At 34.2% G+C, this 24,038-nt stretch overlaps 3 protein-coding genes and 1 pseudogene across 6 annotated transcripts; 2 read left to right on the top strand and 2 right to left on the bottom strand.

The window, feature by feature from the left end:
* Nucleotides 1-4,201: 4,201 nt before the first annotated feature.
* LOC110410905 (translation machinery-associated protein 22-like) lies at nt 4,202-8,332 on the bottom strand. 2 transcript variants are annotated; one of them, XM_021420840.2, is made up of 7 exons: nt 8,085-8,332; nt 7,930-7,998; nt 6,174-6,238; nt 5,971-6,052; nt 5,820-5,887; nt 5,649-5,732; nt 4,202-4,591 (listed from the first exon to the last, which is right to left on the bottom strand). In XM_021420840.2, the coding sequence occupies exons 1-7, from the start codon at nt 8,230-8,232 to the stop codon at nt 4,535-4,537; spliced, it is 573 nt and encodes a 190-aa protein (XP_021276515.1). In that variant the 5' UTR covers nt 8,233-8,332; the 3' UTR covers nt 4,202-4,534. The 2 variants fall into 2 exon arrangements, with proteins under 2 accessions (XP_021276515.1, XP_021276514.1); XM_021420839.2 differs by having other exon boundaries at nt 7,930-8,001; nt 8,085-8,331.
* A 484-nt stretch (nt 8,333-8,816) lies between these two features.
* Nucleotides 8,817-9,757, top strand: LOC110410390 (LOB domain-containing protein 24 pseudogene; annotated as a pseudogene). Its single transcript, XR_016350870.1, has 3 exons — nt 8,817-9,269; nt 9,403-9,473; nt 9,664-9,757. The product of XR_016350870.1 is annotated as an LOB domain-containing protein 24 pseudogene (transcript).
* Nucleotides 9,758-11,367: 1,610 nt separating this feature from the next.
* On the bottom strand, nt 11,368-13,051 carry LOC110410792 (cotton fiber protein). Its single transcript, XM_021420662.2, has one exon. It carries the CDS (start codon nt 12,848-12,850, stop codon nt 11,972-11,974), a length of 879 nt encoding a protein of 292 aa, XP_021276337.1. The 5' UTR covers nt 12,851-13,051; the 3' UTR covers nt 11,368-11,971.
* Nucleotides 13,052-18,346: 5,295 nt separating this feature from the next.
* LOC110411240 (CwfJ-like family protein / zinc finger (CCCH-type) family protein) lies at nt 18,347-24,038 on the top strand. 2 transcript variants are annotated; one of them, XM_021421303.2, is made up of 11 exons: nt 18,347-18,478; nt 18,586-18,859; nt 18,982-19,111; nt 19,207-19,326; nt 19,551-19,625; nt 20,252-20,369; nt 20,922-21,373; nt 21,573-21,858; nt 21,962-22,055; nt 22,253-22,398; nt 23,286-24,038. In XM_021421303.2, the coding sequence occupies exons 1-11, from the start codon at nt 18,404-18,406 to the stop codon at nt 23,412-23,414; spliced, it is 1,899 nt and encodes a 632-aa protein (XP_021276978.1). In that variant the 5' UTR covers nt 18,347-18,403; the 3' UTR covers nt 23,415-24,038. The 2 variants fall into 2 exon arrangements, with proteins under 2 accessions (XP_021276978.1, XP_021276979.1); XM_021421304.2 differs by lacking the exon at nt 19,551-19,625 and having other exon boundaries at nt 23,286-24,036.

Here is a 24,038-nt window from a genome sequence, read left to right as displayed (position 1 = left end):
TACACCACAATTTTAACAATTTAATCTTTATCAATTTTGTTCATTAAATATCAGATTGAGAACAATTCTTAATAATGTGAATATTGGATCCTAAAATTAATTAGGTGATGAGTCATTATCTAGGTCACGTGCTATGACACATGAACTTCTTTACCACTTAATTACATATTCTAAGTGTCTAAAAGTTTTAGAATTTTTTTTCCGCTTGCTGACTACATTCTTTTTATCAAGTTTTTCTTTTTAATCATAAATTGTTATAATTATAATCAGTAAAAAAATCAAACTAATTCTCTGAGATACAATGGTGAGTTGGTAACAAAAATTAACGTGGCCAGATTAATACAATATTAACAAATTTAAAAGTTGAACATTCACACCATTAAACAATTATTCTCAATTCGACATTTAATGAAAGTATCGAGATTTAATACATTGAAATTGTGATACATGGACTACATCCTTAATATTGAGATAGGAAAGGCACCAATCAGAATTGAATAATTTTATTTTACCTATTGCGTGTCATTGTACTGAATAATTTGTTCTTTACTGACCATTGTTAAGGCATTGTTCCAGCCTTCCTAGTAGAATGATTCAAGGATCACCAAGATATGAAAAGAGCGAAGCGTCCAATTGACAAGATTTGGAGGCAAGTACAGGTGAGTAAAATCCTAGCAGTCAGAGCGCTAAACAACATAGAATGGGGCACAGCTCAGATAGTTTATCTAATTAAACCAATTAGTAAGCAAAAGATAATATTCTACTAGAGAAGACCATGTCGACAAAAAGATAAACAAAACCAAAACAGCAACTGCGGAGGAAGCTGCCATCCTGGAATTGAACAAGTTTGAATTTGACTGGGTCTGGGTACATAGTTCATCTTTGGGCAGTCTCTGTCAGATCACTAGCATGTGAAAATAGTAACCCATCTAACATCTTCCTGGATCATTCAAGTCAAACTTTCAAAAAAAAGAAAAATTGTGGTGTGCTAACTAGCTAGTTCTGGTTCAACTACTAGTTGGTCATTTACTACAATTCCAATGTGGTCTCTATGATCGAGCAAGTGAATTTTCCCTCATCTTTCCTGGGCCATTTTCTCCGGTGTCATGACGGGAAAGGTAAAGCCAATGCCAAGCAGCCTGGAGCCATCATTGTATCTAATCAATTATTTAGTTCCCTTCACCACTTCCTCCAGCTGGCTCAGGAACGCCATTGGATAACCCATCTCCAAAAAGAGTTGTTCGCACGTAGGGCACCAATTTCCATGGAAAGACACCGACACTTGCCTACTTTTAGGTTTGTGTGGCCTAAAAACCAAAAGGAAATTGTAATTTTCTAAAGTTTCTGCAGAGAAAAAGGCTTAGCATGCATGTTTAAGAGAAATTTTTTTAATCTTAGTGAGCTGACAATTATTCTCATTTAGTCACATATTGTTTACTAGGGGACCAATTAGCCTAGAGAAGCTTTTGAAGCTAATGAAAATGATTTGCTTCTCTACTTTCAAATATAAAAAGAAAAAGTGGCAGCCTATATATGCTCCTATTCTGTATGTAGGTTATGTATTGATGCAGCATCTTTACTCATGTGCTTATATATGGGGAGATTATCAAGCAAGGGTAATGACAACCTCTTAAATAATTACATTAACCAGTTGCCAGGAAGTATTTCTACTGTTTCACTCTCGAATTCAACAGAGAAAATCTGCTTCTGATACTTTGATACTTATATGTGATACGATATACAATATACAATCTCTGACAAGGCTGTCTTTTGGCATCATACAAACAAACAAACTAATCTGATTCGCAGGAAAATGTTAGGATTCGACCCGGCAAATAATTCATTCAAGGACTGTCCTAAACTTGATTGACAACACCAACCTTTCCAACACAACAACAATAATAACAATAACGATAACAGGCAAATTTCCCACCTGATACAGGCGTAGACTAAACATAAATACCACCTAGATTTCACCACCCCAATATAAATTTCTTTGAAGAGGCCAAAAAGGACTTCCAGGAGAACAAAATGGTGCTTGTAATGCTAATATTTCTAACAAGGTTGTGTAATATGTATGTATAGAAAAGGCTGCCTACGAAAAGAGGCATACCTGAAAGCATAACTATCTAGTTTTGCCTTTTAAATAAAAGAATCCAGACCAAATTAATTGATCTTTTATAGAAGAGAAAAATGTTAGAAGCATTGGCTTTTGGGATAATGGATGAGGCTGAACCCTTAATGCTTGACATAATGGTGCCTGAGAAATGCCAATAACATAATGGTGCCTGAGAAATGCCAATAACATAATTTCAAAAGATTCTTAATGTGATTTGCAACAGGTAGAACATATAGAAATAAAATCAAATGCCATGATAGAGACAAAAATGAACAACTGGAATAACTTAATCTGTGTGGGACACCATGTGGTGTTGAAAATGTTCAGCTATTGGGAAGCACTTTGAGAATGTGAACATGAACTCAATCGAGGAGAGCTGTCATAAACATGCTTTTAAGGTTATTTTCATATTTCCAGATGAAAGAGAGAATGGGAAAGAAGACGAAGTTGTATTCACACTAGTAACAAACACAGTGTGAAACAGAATGTTGGCTGGTCTTGGACCATGCTACTAGGAGATGCTGATGATGATGATGGAGCTAAGGTGGAAGACAGTAATAATAAGGTTGCTAAAAGCTGGCCAAAATGGCGAAATCAGCTCCCTGATTAGACTCATTGACTTTAAATATTCTCCCAAAACATCAGCTTCACCTTCTAATGCATTCAGATCAGTTGCACAACGCGAATTATCCACAAAAACAAAAAGCAATAAAACAAAACAAGAGGTAGCAGAATCAGATTTGAAAAATTAGTCACAACTGTCACATGATGAGATTGTTAGCCCCACTCTTGTTCCAGATAGCTTTGGTCCCCAATATTCTTGCCCACATTATTGTAATCAATAAGCTTTTGTTTTCCTTCTCTTTTACCGTGGAGTCCAGATTTATGAAAACTCTCGGTGAAAGTAATCTTCATTCTCAGCCATCGCAACGTTACAAGGCTTCAAAATAAATTGCCGAGATAAATTTCATTTGCTCAGAAACCTTACCAAGGAGTCAGTTTCTGAGTCTTAATCTCAAGCAATATGGGAATCATGAAAAGTCGCCCAGTGGAAAAAGTGAACAATTTTCATCTTTGGTATATAGTTCATCTTTGGGCAGTCTCTGTCAGATTCCAGATGAGATCATCATCAAGTAAACAATTTACACCATATCTAAGTCAAAATCCTCTAGGTATTGTAGCCGACCACTCATGATTCCACATCATCTAGTTAATGAAGAAAGCGAGTCAGTCCGATTCGCTACATAGGTTTATTGGATCAACTATTTTAGGAACATCTAACCCCAACGCTAACGCAGGAGCAATAACATTGTCAATACAGCTCTCAAAGTTAGAGTTACAATGAACATACTTTCCCTAAGCACTATGCTCAACGTTATCCATGCAATGCAAAAACATGGCCTGGTGCACTGAATGTGTTGTAAGTCTTTTTCAGCCTCCATATTTTCCTTTAACCTTCATCCGCCGAAGCCATTAATTATTAATTGTGACAGACCATAGCTTAGAGCTCATCCCAAACAAACCGAATGGATAACATTTACACCAGGCAGCAACCAATGGCACAAAACCCAACCACAACCACCATTAAATCTTCCTAGCCATACATACAGAATGACTGACCCATGCCACCATCACATGAATATTGACAATATCCATCACCACTTGTATTTGTCCACCGCTTATGCAGAGAGCACCATTTCTTACTATGTTCCCCGTTAGTTATAAAATTATATCATGAAAAGTGTTTTCTGTGCTTCTCATGACTGACTGATGCAGATCCATGATCAATTTTCAATCACAATATATCAAAACTCACTTCCTATAACATTGACATGCACACTGTAGATTCCTATATGTATTATCATAGTTCATATAGCAACACGCCTCAACCATCAAACCAACAAATAACTGCAGAGTCTCCAACTTGTGTCAAATCTTGATTGCATTTAGCTTTAAGAGGTCAATTCAACTAGAAGATAGACTGTGTACAGAAAACTCTTTATCATACACACAAGATACTGATGTTCCATAGGAGGCACAAACATAACCAAAATATCAAAGGCAAACAGTGAGAGAAGAATAAACTGTGGAAAAGCAAGTTCATCACAACAAATTAAAATAGCATCTTGTTAAGGAAATTCTACTCTGAATGCAAAATATAGCATACACCATTGATGTTGCCACTATACAGACTGCATCTATTGATTATATGCACGTACATGTTCACTTCAACTGGAAAACTATAATATGTTCGCAAAAGACTAACAGGTGACTGAAAGAGGGAAAAGTCTCACTGGCTGTTGAATTTTGTCAAGCAGCACTTCTCAATTTGACAGGATGATACATCTCACAGAGTCCCATCCAAAGGGGAAAGATGATACTGCAATGCCTATTATGTATTTTCCTTCATTCAAGTCAAGCAGCTGGAACCTTTTTTCCATCCTCAATAAAGAAAATTGCAGTTTCTGGGACCTAATGTAAAGGGAAAAAAAAAGTGGTTAATAACTGTAACCCGATTTTGTCCAATAATATTTTAGAAGAAAACTGTAGGACAAGTAAATAGGCTTAATTATCCTGAACAGGGCAGTCAATGCAAAACATGTAACAAACGATACAGAATCATTAAAAAAGAATAATCTCAACCTTCCTGGAAAACTTATAAAAGTAAAAGGGAAAACAAAGATGTGTAATTGCTAAAGAAATACTCAAAAACACCAGTTCTTATTGAGACATGGCAATTTCAAAAGTATTCACAACCTATTTATCTTAGCACAAAATTCCACAAAGTATAAATGCATGAAACCTTTAAGCCTTTAAGCCCTCAGCAAGTCTTCATCAGAAAATGATAGGTTTTAACATTCATTGTTACTCAACAAGAGAAGTTGTTAAATCAAGGTTTTGGAGGACTTCACAATGCTATTTCCTCTTTCCATGCTATTAAGTTGTAAAAACAAGAAAAAAAATTATAAATAACAAACGAAGTGTAGTTCTTTCTGTTTTTTTTTTTTTTTACCAGTCAAAATGACCACATCCAAAATAGTTTCAACAGAATTCAACAGAAAGAGAGGCTTTAGCAGGTTTACATGTATAATGAACAATTATTGAGAACAGCAGTAAGCAATGCGAAAATAAACATGGCATGTTATCCAAATGCAACGTTTCACTGCGATTAACTTTTCAACAGTTTTTGTTCTTGGAGACATGTTTACTTGGTGCCAAAATGGAAGGGGAAGTAAAAGTTCTCTAACATAGTTTACTTTGACCAATTAAGCTGACACATTAACCTAATTTTGGCCGAAAATACTGCTATAAGGGAGATAGCGTGCGTTATTGGACACAATTTGATTTGATATAAAGAGAGATAGAATGCTTTTTTGATATAAGGAGGGATGCACGCTTTCTCCAGTTTGGCTCAACTTCTTAGTATAGAGAGGAACAGCCTGCCTTATAGAGAAAGATAAAAGAAATGAAGACACATTCGAACCCAACATAAAACATCAAAAAGAACAGAGAATGATAAGAGTATTACATCTGGCCATGTGTCTGTGATGAATTCCACAATGTCATATGATATATCTCCTTGGACGTCAATCTGTTCCTTGTCAGTTGGCCCCTGAAACAAATTAGTTGAAAAACGGTAAGGCATGATGGGATATTACATCAGAATAGATTAATAGATATTTTTCTCAAAGTAATGCACCTTTACAACAGAAGCTCCTGTAGCAAACTTCTTCCCAAGTTTCTTTGAAGCATCACTTAGTTTTACACCTGAACCGAGTTAAGGATGATAATGAGATGGGAATCTGGAAATGAATTTACACTTTAGAAAACAAGAACTAGCATGTGCTCACCGAAAAGATCCAGGCCTTTTACAGTGGTGATACACTTTCGCTTATTACGCACAACCTTTTCAATGACAAGTTCTTGCTTCTCCTACACAATAAGACAATACAAATTTCAATTCTATTAAACTAAATTGGCATGTATAGTTAATGTTAGATGATTCATTCCATGTGAGTGATGTTTGCATGCATTGAAGAGTTTGAGATTGTACTTTCTTTTTAATCTTCCCCCCCGGAAGACGTTTAACTTCCTCTTGCTTAGGTTCTGAACTACCAGCTGCAGCCCAAGTGAGAAAAAGAGGAGTGAAGAATGCATCATAGCGGAAATTTAAGCAAAAATATTAAGTATGGAAAGTAACAAAATTGATGAAACTAAAAAACATACAGCACAAACAAAACACATGATTATGCATGGAGAAAATTAATTAACTCCCAGGACCATAGTAAATCTTCATAATAAAAGTAAAAACATCTACCTCAGAAATGTTCATTTGCAGATGATATTTTAAGCACTTTGGACAATATATATAATGTTCAATCTAACACGAGGCATGATCATATTTATGCACATAAAGGTTAGCCATTTATAAGCATGTTTGAACATGCTAGGCTAGTTCAAACAAGCTCTTAGCTCATGAAGCGGCATCCCTTTACTCTCATAACTAACCTATTTCACTCAGTTCAACTAACACCAAAAAAGATTTTCAAGGAAATTTTTATCTATTCTTTACTACACCAGCCCCTTTTTTCTGAAAACTTCTCTCCAACTATTAGTCTCTTACTATCAATCACAATTTGGAGTACAGTTAAATTATTTAGTAATTTTTGCAAAAGATTGCTTAGTCAGTGAAATGAAATCCATAAATTTTTTTATAAAGTTTAACAGGTTTATTTGCTATTATCAGTTAGGTATTCTTCTTAGGAAGTGATTTCTTCAATCCTTGAAATGTTGATATCTTTCTCATCAACAATCAATACCTAGTAACAAGACTCATAAACATTCTCAAATTTGTACTCCAATATTTACAGCAACATGCCCTCTAATTATGAGATTTTTAAATCACAGAAAACTATTCTTTTTTCCTGGAGAGCTGACCTCAAAGAGCAGGTACACTTGTAAACTATTCCAGAAAATGTAGGAAAATATAATATTCGACCCCACTCTTTCTTTCTTGTTCAGGGTAAATGAAAACAAAGAGACATTAGATCAGTTATTAATTCGAAACTCTGCTTCTATCGCACCAAAATTATCAAGACAGCTTGGTAGGCACCAGCCATGCCAATAGGCTACAGCAGAGATGGGAAATTTTAACTTTCCCAGTTTCCCTTGCTCCCTGACTTTTTCAAGTGACCATAAGAACCATTTTAGATTTTTTTCTGGAATCCCCCATTTACAATTACTTTGTGCTAAATGTTGAACTGATAAAGCTAACAACTTAAGCATCTTGTTATTCTAATTTGCCTACCTCTACATTCAGATGCAATCATCTATAATAATAATAATAATAATAATAAACAGCTTTAGATTTTTGAAGAGATCAAAGCAGATTGAACCAAGTTCATTATTCCACCACAACGATAAAGCCAACTTAAATTATTGCCCTTCATCTAGCTCTAGTACCATATCATGACAGCGTCACCTCCATCTTCCAGGTTCTGAGGCCGAACACCACTATCAAATATAGTACATTACTACACTAATAAACTCAACCGTTTAGTTCAGAACGATAAACTACCAACTCACAGGCACAATCAACTCAGATAAAACTGACAGATTATAGAATGGATTTACTACATGCAAATCTTTTTCTTTTTCCAAGAATTTTGGGAATGTGATTTACAAAAATAAGATTAAACCAACAACAAACAGCAAAATCAAATTTCAAATCAAATCCGATATTCAAAATTGAAAAAAAAAAAAGAGATAGAAATTGAAGTATGTAAAAGAGAAGAACAAATAAAATTTACCAGCAGCAGCGGAAGAGATGCCAGTGGATTGTAACTGATCAGCAACTTTATCCGCTTCTTTAGCATTCGCTGCTGCACATAAAATTTTGAATAAAAAATTAAGATATAAAAAACAAAATGATTGGTTTTAACGGCGGTGATTAAAGGGCGTTTACCTTGAAGGAGATCCGGGTAAAGGTCGGGTGCGTTTTGGATCAACCAGGGTTTGCATTTATCGAATTCGGATCCGAATTCGCAATACTCGGCGGGCAATCCGCAGACTTGACAGTATTGTACGACGATCGGTTGGGGTTTCTCCGCCATTAGACCACCGCCGCCTCGATGATTCAATCACTCCCTCGCTTCTCTCTCGGAAGGGACACTTGTACACACTAAAGTATGTTTTGCGGCATATACCCACCATCCGCTTTCTAATATTGCATGTGCACGGTTGATTGTCATTTTAACATATTTATCAATCTAGGAGTAAAATTGATAATAAAAAAAATAACAGCAGTTATAATTTTATCATCTAAGAGTAACTTTTTTTTTTTTTTACAAATATGGCAATGTTTGGTCTTATTCACCTCCATCAATTTCTTATTACAGTTCTTCTTAAAATATTTTGATTTGAAATTTTGGATTATAACAGTGATTTGGTAAATATTTTACATTAACTCAACTTTGACTTTTATAGAGTTATCTATAGTGACATTTTTCCATGAAAAGAGTAGAGTTTGAACCAATGAAAAGAGAATTAGACATATTAGGTAATTGAAACTATGAAAGGTAAGTTTATAAAAATTAGATTTTCATAATCTGGTATCTGATCCTTCAATAATAAAATGGTAAATCAAATTTAACATCTAGTCTTACAAAATATATATATAAACACTCGGACAATTGTCTTGATGTATCAAGAAGTTTTGACTTCTATTCTCTTCAAATTCTAAAGTGCAAATATGAATGGAGAGGGTCGTGGGGGAAATTCCCCTGCTTGTGCTGCTTGCAGGCATCATAGAAGAAGGTGCCACCAGAGCTGCGAGTTGGCACCCTACTTCCCAGCAAGCAAATATCATGAGTTCAAAAATGCTTTGAAGCACTTTGGGTTAAGCAACATTGTAAAAATCATGAGTATGGTCCGACCCGATCAAAGACAAGCAGCTGCAGAGTCGATACTGATGGAGGGCAATGCGAGATTGGATCACCCTGCGCATGGCTGTCTAGGCATCATTCGGAACCTCCACAGGCTCCTGGAAATTTATGAATCCGAGCTCGCTGCTGTGAACCAACAGCTAGCTGTCTTCAAGGCAAGCTTGTCTTCAACACCACAGCCATCGCAGCCTGAAATTGACCACCTTGTAAGATATTTATGATTCTAATCTAATATCTCCTTTCTCCCATTCTCCCTCATTTTCTCTTTATATTTAACATCTCCAATAGAGGTTAGCAAAAATATAAAAGGCTTTTACCATCTTTCTTTGTGATTTATAGGTTGCCAAAATATTTAATGAAGGAGACAATCCCCTCTGGGTGAATTTGGAAGCAGATGCAATCATCAACAGGTTGTTTCATATATACTCATCCAACTGATCAAACCGTGGATCTGAATTCTTCTACAGGCCTACTTATGACTATACATATTTTTATATGTGGCATTAATGATAAAGCTTATTGCATATCTATACCAAGTATCAATTCAACATTAACCAAGTCTCAATTTGACACATTCTTTGTATATATTTGGAGGCGCAGTGTTCCATCTGACTCCAAAGGAAAGCAGCCTGTCAAGCCTGATGAGGAAGCAAAGGACAATGAAGCTGATGATATCTTTATGGAAAGTGATTAAAGATTGAGGATATTTTTTTTGGTTATGTCTCAAGATAAATCTGATTAGCCTCCCCCGATAACCACCTAATTAAATTCTTAGCACATACAGGTGGCTGGTTATGCTTTTACTTTAATCTGTATGCAGTGTGCTAGCAATTATATATATACTATATTTCCTTTCCCTTGTTTGTTTTTCTCCCCTCTAATTGGTGTCCTTAACTAGCAAATAGATTGATGATGAGCTTTTGCAAAGTATCTGTAGAGAACCTATGGGCTAAACTTTTGAAAAATTGACCGAAACAACGGAAATAACATAATTAGTAATCAAAAACTCTATGAGCCGTTATATTATCTATCAGACCAACTGTACCAGAGACTGCTATTGCGTGAGACTAGCAATTAGCATGAAACCCAACTAGACCCACCGAGACACTGCCCTCTCAGGGCCTACGCGACAATCCTACTTGGGCCCTCTTATCATTTTACAAATACTAATAAATATTTATATGCGTCGGAGTTTCGAAGAATTCATCAACGATCCCACCTCTCTCTTTCCCGTCCAAAAGTAACATAAAGAAGATTCTTGCACGTTGTGGGATCGCATTTTGAGTTTGCTTTCGAGAGTGACTTCAAATCTCATTACATTATTCAAAAAGACTCAGTTTCACCTTTATAGTACTGCTGCTTGAAAAGCGAAAATTCTAACAGCAGCTTACTCAGAAGTTATGTAGCTTTGTAAAGCGACCTATCTGTGTCTTTTAGCATAAAAGAAGAAACTTTTCCTTAAACAAATTAAAGGTGAGATAATTACATTTTCCTAGTTAATTAGAATTTAATTACGAATACGCTTGCTCTGAAAGTTCCTCTGCAGACGTCAATTATAATTATAATACAAAACCTAACAGTGATAAAACGTGATTATTGACTTCATAGTCAACACATATTTAATCCACCGAAGAAATGTCCCGAAAACTTCCTAATGAGATATGGTTATATCTTCATGATTACCGTGTTGACGAGTATGAAAGCTGGTGAGACGGGCAACTCCATGTTTCAACGATTCCCGTTCCTACTCTGTTCTTGTCCTGGCTTGGGTGAGGATACAGAAAAGAAGGTGATAGGAATGATCCCGTTTTGTTTGCTGATTAAGCAAATGAAGGGAGTATCATTATCTTGTTGACGCCAAGGTCCATTGACGAAATCGAACATATCAAAGTTACCAAAACCCTATAACTAACGCCCACGTTAGCAGATGCGGAGGGGACTAAGGCCCACCGCTCCCTTAAAATTTCAAAATTTCTATATATATTATATTATTTTATTTTATTTTAAAATTTTATGTATATTTTTTAAAAACTGTATAATTTTATGTCTTTAAATATTAAAAGTCTTTTCAAATTTAAAATCTTAATTCCGTTTTAAAACCTTGATTCTGGCATTGTAGATAAAAGATATCGACAACAAAAAGTGTGCGGAAACTGTGCTGATCAGGTTTCTTAATTATCATATTTGTACAATGTCATTGTCTATAACCTTGTCTATGATTGTCAAGTTCTTCGCTAAGCTTAGGTTGCCTTCGATGCGAGGGAGATGGAAAACATCCTACAATTTTAAGGAAGTTCGGCTGCAAAATAATCCTGGAAAATTTGCATAATCACTGCCATAACATGGCTTGACCCCAGGGCACGAGGCTCCTTCCCCTACAGCAATTTATAAACATTACCCAATTTCGTAGACATGGACGGTTTGACTCTTTGAATATAACAATCTAGCCGTCTACTGACCATGCAAAAGTATTTGAACCTCACTCCCCTGATAAAAATGACTTAAAACAGTTCATTAAAGCTACAGACTCTTCACATGCAAACCACTAATTGAAGTTACTTTTATAAAACAGTAATGAAGGGGGGCTCCTTCAATGACAGAAAACCCCATCATTTTGCCGACCAAATTTACTCGAAACCAGAGGGCCAATTTCGGTCATTTGAATTTCATTCTTTTTGCTCACTGCTCAGCTCTTCTTCCCCCTGTTCACTTGCCGCTCACCGGTCGGAGTAAACTGGACCATAAACTAAACGTTTAAGGTGCGTAAATTACGAAAACACCCCTCGTACATTATGAAAATCAGCTCCCCGCCTTGCACTAATTAAACAGAGGGAACAAGCGACCGTAAAGCCACACGGAATCCTATGTTAATTTTAAAACCTTAATAAGAACAAAGGGAATTCTTACATTACTTGCCCTTAAGCATATCCCTGTAACGCAAGAGAGAATCCAACCTCTGCAGCTTAAGTTGCTGCTTGAACTTGTTGATGAAATCATCAGCTTTTGCATCGACACCTTGATCATCATCTCCAAACGATACCGTTTTCTCGATCCTAGCAGTCGCAGTCCGTCTTCTCTCCGCTTCTTCTTCTTCTTCCTCCTCCTCCTCCTCCTCCTCCCTCTTTTCCGCCTTGAGTCTTGGATTCTCACTTTCTGATTTCTTCAACTTCTCTGGAAATCTTCTTTGTTTTACCTTGGACTCCGATTTGCTTCTTGTTACTTGACCACGAACTGGACTCGTATCCGTGTCCGAATCGGGTTCTTCAGTTGCAGGGAGTTCCTTTTCTGGGTTTGCTTTAAAGGAGTCCGATCTGTAAAGAGAGGCGAAATCTATCGACTTGACTCGCTCTAAGAGAGACGGTGCTCGGCTGAGGGGTTGCGGGTTAATGTGTTCGTGTTCCGTTGGCTGAATATACTCCCTGTCTGGATCTTGAGGAGAATATTTGTAAAGGAAGAAGTTGATGGACTTGACTCGTTCGAGAATTGAAGGGGCTCGCTCGAGCGGATGGGCAGCTAGGTTGCAGGTGGGAGATGAATGATCTATGTCTTGGTAATTTGGAAGAGGAAATTTGTACGTTGAGAAGTTAATCGACCTGACTCGGTCGAGGAGCGACGGAGCTCGCTCGAGTGGCTGCGGGGCTGAGTTATAGTCGCCGTCTCCAAATTGCTGGTGATGTGGCCTTTTGGGAGGGGAGAGACGGGAGATAAGGAAGATGGTGCCGATCATGATGTTGAGGAGGAGGAAAAGAGAAGTTGGTGTCAACCAGCTTGCTATGAAAGCCGACATATCAGAAGAAGAGCAAAGGAAGGTACTGCCAGAAAGACAAAGAAAGGAAGAGAAAGAAAGAATTGAACTTCCTTACTGTTTGTGTGTTGTGTTTCCGCGGATGGTGAGAATGGAAGTAGAACTCCTGGGAGCACAAGCTTAAATTGTCGCTGTGAACTTTTTAGAGCTTACAATACCGTGCTTTGTTTTTTCTTTCTCCTATTTTTTCAACTAGAAATAGATAACCTATCGTATCAACATGGCACACGTGGTTTTCTTTTGTTCAATTTTCTCTTCGAGGAAAGCGAAATGGAAATGTTTTTTTTTTTCCTTTATTTTTTGGGTAAAATAATGGAAAAGTCTTTTCCGGGAATGTGAAGTTCCCATTGCTTATCCTCCATGTATGTTAAATATGTATACACGAAGAGTATCTTTTAAAGATTAGATATTTTTAAAATATTTTTTTATAATTTTAATTATTTTAATCAAATTAAATAAAATTATTTTAAATAAAATTATATATAATGATATTATATTTTTTATATAAAAATATATTATATATTATGGTTAGATTGTTATACGTATAAAAAATGTGACACACCATAATTAGATTATTATACGTTATGTTAAAAAAAAATATTATTGTTATACGTTATGTATAAAAATATATTACACGTTATGGTTAAGTTATTACACGTTATATTAAATAAAAATATTATTATTACATATTATGTATAAAAACATATTACACGTCATGATTAAAAAATATTGTTACATACCATATTGAAAAAAAAAAATTATTATTACATGTCATATTGAAAAAATATTGTTGTTACATTTCATATTCAAAAACATTTCATTATACTTACGAAAAAACCTTCAAATATTCTCAAATCTCTTAATTTTTTTTATTTTTTTAATAATTTAGCATTGATTAAAATATTTCTAATATATTTTCATAAATCAAAATACAAATTTTCTTATCTAAAACACCTATTGTGACTAAAAATCATAAAAAAATTCTTTTAAAAATCTAGATTATAAATTTTAAATTCTTCAGTTTATTGGTATCTAGCTTCCTATTTGATATAATTAAAAACTATTTCAAACATTTGTAATTATTTCTACCATTTTAGTTTTATCCAAAATATTTGAAAACCAAATTCTTCAAATAAAACCATGGCTTAGTGTATTGAAAATACAAAAAATAAAAACCTAAATGCATGGGAGAAAGAAATATAAAGCACAGTAGATGAATGCTGAAGAGAAAAATCGATAAAATTATAGAAAATTGGATGATGAGAGAAAAAAATCAGAAGCACAAATGATGAAAGATTATAATGAATGATTTAATTTATTTAAAATAATTTTAAAAGTATTTTTATCAAATCATGATTAAATACAACTAAAAATAATTAAATTTATTTTAATAATTATTTTTCAAATACCCTTATCAAAAAAATTATTTTAATAATTATTTTTCAAATACCCTTATCAAAAAAATTATTTGTCATAATTTCTTCCATATATTTAAATTACTACTACCTACTGAGTTTAAATTACTGCTACCTACCGAAGAGCAAAAAATTTAGTTGGGGTGTGGAGAGCTGCTCTACATGACAGAGAGAACCATACTGTCTCCAAACTATCAATATAAATGCTGAACATCACAGAATGATCTAACTCTAGTGCAGGATTCACGTTGATTCCTAGCAATGAGGTGTAAAATTAATTTCCCAATCAATCCACTAAAGAAGGGTGAGGTTTCGTTTAAAATCAATTAAATTTAAAATTCTAATCGATAAATTAAAACATTTTCTTATATAGATTAATTAAATATTTAAATTTAATTATTAATTTTCTTATCAAGTTTTATTAATTTATTTTAAATTTTATTTTTAATCATTTTTTAAATAAAAACTCATGAACTTAATTTAAAAAGTCTTACCGAAATTCTCTCTAATAAAAAGTCACCACCGAACCCTAATTTAACGTTTGTCTTTTTTTCTCATTAGATTGAAAAAAAAAAAAAGAGTTACTTTTGGATCAAAGAGCTTACCAGTCTTTCCATAAATTGCGGCCATATTCATTAAAAATTTGTCTGCTTGTAGTTTTCTCGGCTGGAGACTTTTGAAAAAAAATTTCGCTTATTAGAAATGCGTACCAAGTACTACATCTTAAATTTCTGTTCGCTGGCAGGAATTAATATAGCATGGCATGTGCTGATAATAAACAGATGTAAATAAATAAAAAGGACAATAGCTCCTATAGATATTTTCAAGTAAATTATTTGCATTGTGTTCTCACGTCATAATTAAAATATTGAAGTGGTGTTTTTGGAATTTTCTGAAGTACCAACATGGATAGGTACAAGGGTTCGATATATCGTACGGTAAATAAATAAGTTTGAATAGGAGATATCGTGATGATGCATCTGAACATTTTCTCATATACCAGGCATCGAGGAGTCGTCCTGCACTTGACAGAGACTTGGCCTGACTCAAGTGTTCTGGTCCATGTACATGTCATCGGCACCCTCATTAAATTGGAACCTTATTTTGAAGTCATGTAAGCATGAGATGTTGATTCTTGATAACCCCTCCCTTGAATATTTTAGTATATAGTATATGTCACTTGACGTCTCTCCTTTTTCTTTCTAAAGCTAATGAAATGTTTGATTCGAGTGTTGTTATTTGTTAATCCATGATGTGATGACTTGGATTGACGTTTTATTACACTAACCTAATATTGTATACATTAATTTAAAAGGTTGATTTCTGATTTGAAAGTTTTAAGTGTGGCACGTGCTATTTTAGGATTAGCTAGTACTAGTAGTAGTATGAGATACCAAATGGCTTCCAAGTATATAGAATCTGAGCAGGGAATTACAGGGTTAAAGTAAGTGCTAATAACTCGGATCAGCAGACTTGTTAAAGTTCAGGGTTAATCGTTTGGCAATGGCTTCTATGAGAGGGATACCCCATCACCCGCCAGGCACCGACCATGTAAAACGCTGCAACGAGTAAATTCCCCGACGCGATAACTAGCGGCAAACATTTATCGCGTGCAAATCGTGAATGTTGGGCATTCGACTTGCCTCTTTTTCATTTTCATTGTTAATAATTAACAAGGATATAATATTTTAATTCTTAAATTATTTTTAAAAAATTAAATAAATTTTTTATTATAATTTAATTTTTTTATTAATAATAGTTAATTAATTATTATTAATAATATCATTAATCATTTTATATTTATATAAAATTAATATATAAAAATAAAAAATATTATATAATTATATTATTATATTTAATTAATATATTATATTATCATTATTTATAAAATGTTAATGTATTGTGTTAACGTTATTTAATATAAAATTATAAAAAATATTTTTAATAAACTAATTATTAATTATAAAAATTTATTTAAAAGTTTTAAAGTAATTTAAGTTTTTCAAATATTATTTTATTAACAAATCAAAGACCTACAATTACAAATTCACAGAAAAGAGACGAGAAGTTTAAAATCCTTTACCAGTCAAAAAGATTTTGAAGAGTCTGACTGGGCAGCTTTCTTGTTTTTTTTTTCCCTTATAAATACATTTACCGATCATCCGAGGATCACACTGCTTGGATCTTGGCTTTTCAACGGTCTTCTCGGCAGGGGTGGAGCCTTCTTATGGAATGAGGGGCCCGTGACCCCTTAAAATTTTAAAACATTTTTGGGACTAAATAAATTTTTTAAATTTTTTTAATAACCCCTTCAAATAAATTTTTATTTAATAATTAATATAAATAAAAATAATAAAATAATTTCATATACTTAACTTAATTTTAATTTTTTATTTTTTAATTTATATTTATATTTTTATTTATTTATATATTTTAAATATTTATAAATTTTTAATATATTATTTTTTATTCAAAATAATCAACGTATCTTAATATGTATGTTGTAAACTTTAAGTAATAAAGATATACATATAAATTGATAAAATAAAATAATTATCTTTTTAATATTTTTTTATTTATTTTTAATGACTCTTAAAATAATTTTTTATTTAATAGTTAATTTTAGTTTTCAAACTGTTTTATAAAATTAAAGTCGTTATGATTAGCATATTGCTAGTTAAGCCTAATAAATAAATTCTAAACTAATATATTAAACTTATCAAATTTACAAAAAAATAAAAATAAGTCTACTAATCTAAACTCATTAAATTTTAATATAAATTTGCACCTATCATAAGATATTATATTTTAATAGTCTAATCTAATAATCCATCATAATATATTATATTTTAATAATTCAATCGAATAATTCAATATGTTAATTAACAATTTAATAGGTAAATAGAAAACAAAAAAAAAGTTAAGACACACAAAGTAACTAGGTAATTCAAAGTTTGAAAAATTATTTTCTCTTATATTCTTGTTCACAAAAGTAAAAGAGACTCATTTTATAATTTCATTTAATTATATATATAAATGAAACATCATTACTATTAACGTATATTTTATTATATGTTTATTATCTTTTAAATTTTATTTAATTTTTAAATATATGATAATTAAATTATATCTAAATTTTGTTCTAAGTGATGTCTTTTTTTGTTTGACCTTTTTAAAAAATGCAATAACTTCGCCCATGTTTCTTGACACCTTGTGTTCCCATTTCAGCAGTGTGAACATTGTCAATTTATTATAGAGTAGGTAATGTAAGATCTGACGCAACATAAAATAAAAGGTGATGTAAGATCTGACGCAACGGTGATGAGGTAACAACATCAAATTAAATATACATTAATTTTAAGTTTTATGGAGGAATTAGAACATGGAATATTATTGTCACTTTGTTCGCTGTGATCAAATTCCTGTCTTGAGATATTTTTTGTTTTTTATTCGAAAGTTAGGATCATGGATGCTTGAAAAATGATTGATAGAGTTTTTAAGTGATAAATCAGATGGAGCATCTTAGACCCATTGGCCATTGGCCATGGCATGGTACGATTTAATGCAGCAACAATGTACAGTTGCTTTCACTTGGAACCGACTTTTTATGTCGACTGGTTAGTAATATGAAGAGAAAATTATAAATGTAATTAGTAAGAAAATTAAATATGAAGAGAAAAAATAATAAAAAAAATACTAAACAAATAATTCAATCTCATGACTCAATGTCAAAAAAAAAAAGTCCATTTTTTTTCCAAATTTTCCCTTTTTTTTTTCTTCTCTCATATTGAATTTAAACTACTTTTATATATTTTAAGATCCCTTACGTAACCAACATATACTGTTTGCTATTTTTTGAAATGTAAAGTCAAAATCAACTCAAAGTTGAAGGATGGGCCCACATCAGTCTGAATGTTAAAATAAACACAGGTTAGATAAGAACTAAGGATCGGCCCATGTGAGCCTGGTCCATATATTTCAAACATGGGCCAGAGGACTCGGCCCATTTGAGTCTGTCCTCATTAGCCCAAGCGTGTCCAACTTCTCTCCCCGCCCTCCGCCTTTAACCTTCAGAGCATCAGTCCTGCTTTTCACTTTCAACGGTCTCTCTCTCTCTCTCATGGCTCCTCCACGAATACTACTATGTGGCGACGTTTTAGGCCGTCTCAACCAGCTCTTCAAGCGAGTCAACTCAGTAATTTGCTCTCATTTTCTCTTTTTTTTTTTCCTCCATGTTTTCGCTAGGGTTCTATTCTTTACTTTTATACTGCGCTGAGCTGAAGAAATGATTATATGTTTCAGGTGAACAAATCAGCGGGTCCTTTCGATTCTCTTTTTTGCGTGGGCCAGTTCTTTCCGGACGAAACGGACCGACTTGATGAATTAATGGATTACGTCGAAGGCCGGGCCCAAATTCCGCTCCCAACTTACTTTATCGGCGATTACGGCGTCGGTGCGGCCAAGGTTTTATCGGCCGCTTCGAAGAACTCTGCCAACCAAGGATTTAAAATGGACGGTTTCAAGATTTGCGACAATTTGTTTTGGTTGAAAGGCAGCGGCAAGTTCACTCTCCATGGTATTTTTTTTCAACTTTTATGAAGTATTTTCTGTCTGGTTACTGAGAAAGTAGGCGATATTAATAAAGGAAGTGAATCTGAAAAATTTCTGCCATACCTGATTTGTTGTGCTTATATTTAGGTTTGTCTGTTGCTTACTTATCTGGTAGGCAGTTGTCTAGTGGTCAACAGTTTGGATCATATAGTGAAGATGACATTGACGCGTTGCGAGCATTTGCGGAGGAACCTGGAATAGTGGACTTGTTTTTAAGATATCCTTTGCTTTTCTAGGCATGGAAACCTTTTATGTGTTCATTTGTATTGGTTTTGGTGGTTGTATCTTTTGACTTCCTTAATTAATTTTCACTAATGAATGGCCGAGTGGTGTCACAAATAGAGCTGCTGTATCGGATATTCCTTCAGGAATGTCGGATTCTTCTGGTAGTGATTCCACTGTATCCCAATTAGTCGCAGAGATCAAACCACGGTACGTGATGTTTGAAGACTTTTGCATTACTTAGTGCATCCAATTGTCAATAGGCTGTTTTTATGGTTCCCTGTCTTGGATGCTGTTACGTTGCCATAATCGTGATAATATTAATTTATGATTCTTGTTCAAATTAGTGTTTAATGGTTGATTCTGTTCTCACAAAGACTTCAAGTTACAATAACTTAGCCAACTAAATGTTAATGGCAAAGTGATTTGGTCAGATACATGATCCTTTCCTTTACCTATAATCTGCATGGTCGAAGGCCTTACTCTCAGGGAGATGTTACAAATGAAAGGTATATTTTGATATTATGCTTTTTTCCATGTTTCTAGCTTCTGTGTTGTACAAGACTCACAGTTTTACCATCACAAGTAAGTCTATCTTAGACATCTTAGACATCCTGATCCATAAAAGACAGCATGCTTGTAATTCATCTTTATCTCCTCTCAATTAGAATATCTCAGGTCCGTACTACTTTAACCTTTCAAAGCAACAATTTTCATGGTCAGATGAAGGTTGTAGTGTATATATTCCGAGTTAGGTTTTTTCTCATATGTTGGGAATTGAATTTCATTTTCATGAAATAAACTATGGAATATGGAGTAATGGTTCAATGTCAAGTGCGAAGATTTGTTATGTGGGAAGAATGTGGATTTTAGAGAGCATTTTGCTAGTTATCAGCGTAAAAGTTTATGTTTATATATTTGAAGATTTTCTTTTGGCTGGAAAATCAACAGTTGTGTGTCAATCCACTGATAAATTTTGATGTGGCCTTGTTCATAGAAGTTTTCTGGTGAAAGGCTATGGCATCATAAATGTGAGAATACATAATTTAAAACCCAATTAAAATTTTGTTTCTTTATTGCATTTGCAGTTACTCAAAAGTTAGTTTCTTTTGCTAATGGTCGTTCTCCCTGTTAGCTATCACATTGCAGGTACTAAGGGTGCATTTTATGCTCGTGAACCTTATTCGAATGTTGATGCTGTGCATGTAACTCGGTTCTTGGGTCTTGCTTCTGTTGGGAATAAAGAGAAGCAGGTCTGACCATCTCATATCAACACATCTTTATTTTTAGATTTGAAAATATCTCCTCACTATATATTGAAATATTGATTGTATTCAGCTGAGAATGTTAGCTGTAAAGCTCTATTAATGAAGCATTAACCTGCATTGACATGATGCCATGTCCAGAATATCAGTATATATATTGCCAGGAACAGTTAAATTACTAGTACATTTGACTGGATCTTGTCCTAAAATGAGAGTGTCATTTCTTGTCTGTTACTTGATTATTGCCTGCCCTGGTACGATATCCTGTGCTCTGCTTAGCTCTTTTCTCCTTTTGGGAGAGTTCATACATCCCTGCAAGGAACACTCCAGAGAAAAGAGAAAAAGGAAAGAAGATCCAGCACTACTATTTATTTGGACTTGTTGGTCTTGAAGAATTTCTGCATAATCAAACTATTTCCTTTATGCTATCATGATTTTGGGTTCCTTTATGCTATCTTGTGAGGAATTTAAAGTGTCAGCGACTGCTAGATTTAGCTTTTAAGCATTCTGTGACTGTTGATTCCTGCATCTGCTCCTCAGAAATTTCTTCATGCACTTTCTCCAACTCCATCATCTGCTATGTCAGCTGCTGAGATCAGCACAAAGCCACCAAATACTACCTTATCACCATATGCATTAGCAGACCAAGTAGATCGTCCTAAAGAAGCCACAAAGAGGGCTGGTGATAATGCTCCTGATTCACAATACTGGAGATATGATGTCTCGAACAAACGGCAAAAGCATGGAAATGGAGATGGTAATAAGGTGTGTTTTAAATTTATATCTTCTGGGAGCTGTCCACGGGGAGAAAAGTGCAACTTTCAGCATGACGTAGATGCAAGGGAGCAATTTTTGAGAGGTGTTTGCCTTGATTTTATAATCAAAGGAAAATGTGAAAAAGGTCCAGATTGCAACTTTAAGCACAGTTTACAGGATGAAGGTGAGAGTTACTCTCGTAAGAGACCTGGATCTGGCAATAATAATGCTATCAGGTTGGTAGTTTGTTGCCTTTATCTTTTTCTCCCCCTAGTTTCTTTGTAGATAGTCCACTTCATATTGTCGTTACTTTGGTTAGCACAAAAAATTGATTAGACAGCATAACAGCACCTACATGAAGAGTGTTTCCATTTCATCCTTATTATAAAATATATAAACCACTATAGTAATTATCAATTTTGCAACTGAGTACAGGTTGAAAGAGTGCTGGTTTTGTTTGTCTAGCCCAAATGTGGAGATACATCTGGTGACTAGCATAGGAGAGAATTTTTATTGTGCGCTAGCAAAAGGCCCACTTGTCCAAGATCATGTCCTGTTAATTCCAGTTGAGCATTTGCCAAATACGCTTTGTTTATCAGCAGATGGTGAAATTGAGCTTGGAAAATTCCAGAACAGTGTCAAGATGTATTATAAAAACCAGGGAAAGGAAGCTGTGTTCTTTGAGTGGATATCAAAACGTGGCACTCATGCCAACCTTCAGGTAAAAGAGATTTCTCTTATGAATGTCATCATGGAGTTACATGTCACAGTGTGTTAGAACTGGTGAACTGTATCTAATCGTATCTTCTGTTCCCTTTGTGTAGGCTGTTCCTGTTCCATCATCCAAAGCAGCTGCTCTTAAAGACATTTTTAATTTGGCAGCTGAAAAGTTGGGTTTTGAATTTGTTACCAAAAAATGTAAGTGTATTACTTTGAGTATGTGTGGTGCATATATGTTGATAATGTTTTCTTCCAAATTCTTATATTCATGGGCTATGCAATGCATATGCGTTCTGTCCGACTGTAAGGAATCCTGAATATGGTTTCAATTCTACTCCTCAAATGCATGGGCCCTTTATTTTCCTTTTATCTTTATGCTGATGTTTCTCCTGCAGTCAACAATAATTCTGAGGGGAGAAAATGGTTGAGGACACAGTTTGATAAGAATCTTAGCTGCTTCTATGTGGAACTCCCTGAAGGCTCAATCCTATCACATTTGGTTGAGGAGAATGAAAAGTTTCCTGCCCAATTTGGACGTGAGGTAAGATTCTTAATTTCTCTCCTGAATGCGAGATGATGCTGCCTATTTATACCTGGGCACCTGCTTACTAAAGTAAAAACTCTAAAGTAATTTTGCATTTTATTACTAAACAAGATGCTTTGATTTGTATCCTTATTCCTTAATTTTTGCCTTTTGAGATTTTTGATAATTAGAGTGTTCATGTCTTTAACATTGATTTTCATGATAGCTTCTTCATTCCCATCAATGTCTTATGACATATGCAGTTACCATTTCTTGGTTGTGAGCTTGAGATTAGCTTCTTACAAGTAAAGTAATATAGAAAGCATATGATTCGGAGCCATATTTAAATCACATATGCAATTCAAATGTAATTTTTTTTTTGTGAAAAATAGAAAACAGAGAATAAGAGAAGTAGTGGTGAGACATTTTCATTGTCATTGGAAAAAAAAAAACTTTTGCCTTGTTAACTGGAAGTTGTTTCTCTCAATGGCATGGGTGTTCATGCTTCATCTGACGTTCATTCAGGAGTTGGGACTATATGTTATATCTTGGAGCTTGTACCATAATTTTAAAATTATTTTTGTCATAAAGATGTTTTAGTTACATTGATGAATAAAAGCTGTTGTTGGGGTTAGATCTGAGTAGTAAATTTGCAGCAGAATATGCAGTTTTGAATATTCTAGTGTTTGAGATTTCTTATCTTTATGAAGGATATGAATTATGAAGTTCTTAGTTATTAGGTAAAGTCCTTTGGTTAAATACAGCTAATGATCACCATACTTTTCATTTCTTCTTTTTCTTTCTTGAAAAAGAATGACTAACATAACTTAATCTCTATAGCTAATGTTTAGGAGATGGATCTATCCCAATGAATAAAAGATTGATCGGTGTGAAATCTTATGCAGGTTCTGGCAGGCCTACTGAACATGGCAGATAGAGCTGATTGGAGGAATTGTACTCTTGGAAAAGAAGAGGAAACAAAGCTGGCAGAAAATTTCAAAAAACGGTTTGAGGTATTTGATCCGAGTCATTGACTTTTAAAAATTATATGATGATCCAACAGAAGAATCACTGATATCAATGAAGAGGAGCCTTGTGCTCATAACAAATTGTGTCCAAGGGTGTTCTTAATCAGTTTGGAAGGATGTTGAATCCCTAGCGGCAATGCAATCAGGACATCTTACATTTCCTCTTGGAATCTTTGATTCCGACTATGCCCGTGTTTAGTTGGCATGGCCATCTTATATTCCTGGGAATGTAAGTTGCCAAACGGGAAGATATGAAACCCTTCCCCCCTTTGGTCAGGGCTTTTTCCAGGAATCCAAAATTTTTTACCATTGTTCGTTGAATTTTGTTTCAGTCCGAATTACCCTTCAATGTAAGCTGAAATTTTAACTAAACTAGCTTCCATTATACTAGTCCCTGCACGATGCCTCCTAATTGTATAATATTTTAAAGAACTGGTGAAATCCTTTAATCAAGAGCTGCGTAGCCTTCAGAGTCAGAACCCTACTACTTTACCTTCGCAGCAGTAGTCGGCCTTTACTGTTATTTATTTATTTATTGAAGTATAGAGTTGTTGATGCCTTACGTTTCTAATACAATTTGTACACTGCCTTTTCCAAGGAAAAAAAACAGAAAATCTTTCTAGACTAACG

The sequence above is a fragment of the Theobroma umbraticum genome, unplaced genomic scaffold (assembly GCF_002168275.2).
Source record: "Theobroma umbraticum cultivar Fairchild unplaced genomic scaffold, ASM216827v3 scaffold_56.0, whole genome shotgun sequence".
Classification (NCBI taxonomy): domain Eukaryota; kingdom Viridiplantae; phylum Streptophyta; class Magnoliopsida; order Malvales; family Malvaceae; genus Theobroma; species Theobroma umbraticum.
This window is presented reverse-complemented; position numbering and strand designations above follow the sequence as displayed.

Bases quoted from the DNA above. Each gene is read 5' to 3' on its own strand.
- LOC110410905 (XM_021420839.2), bottom strand. From the start codon at position 8,232: ATGGCGGAGAAACCCCAACCGATCGTCGTACAATACTGTCAAGTCTGC. The intron at 8,002-8,084 runs GTAAACGCCCTT...TTTTATGTGCAG, and splicing joins TTACCCGGATCTCCTTCAAG to CAGCGAATGCTAAAGAAGCG. The intron at 6,239-7,929 runs GTAAATTTTATT...CTTGGGCTGCAG, and splicing joins CATCTCTTCCGCTGCTGCTG to CTGGTAGTTCAGAACCTAAG.
- LOC110410792 (XM_021420662.2), bottom strand. From the start codon at position 12,850: ATGTCGGCTTTCATAGCAAGCTGGTTGACACCAACTTCTCTTTTCCTC.
- LOC110411240 (XM_021421303.2), top strand. From the start codon at position 18,404: ATGGCTCCTCCACGAATACTACTATGTGGCGACGTTTTAGGCCGTCTC. The intron at 20,370-20,921 runs GTCTGACCATCT...TCTGCTCCTCAG, and splicing joins TTGGGAATAAAGAGAAGCAG to AAATTTCTTCATGCACTTTC. The intron at 21,859-21,961 runs GTAAAAGAGATT...CCCTTTGTGTAG, and splicing joins GCACTCATGCCAACCTTCAG to GCTGTTCCTGTTCCATCATC.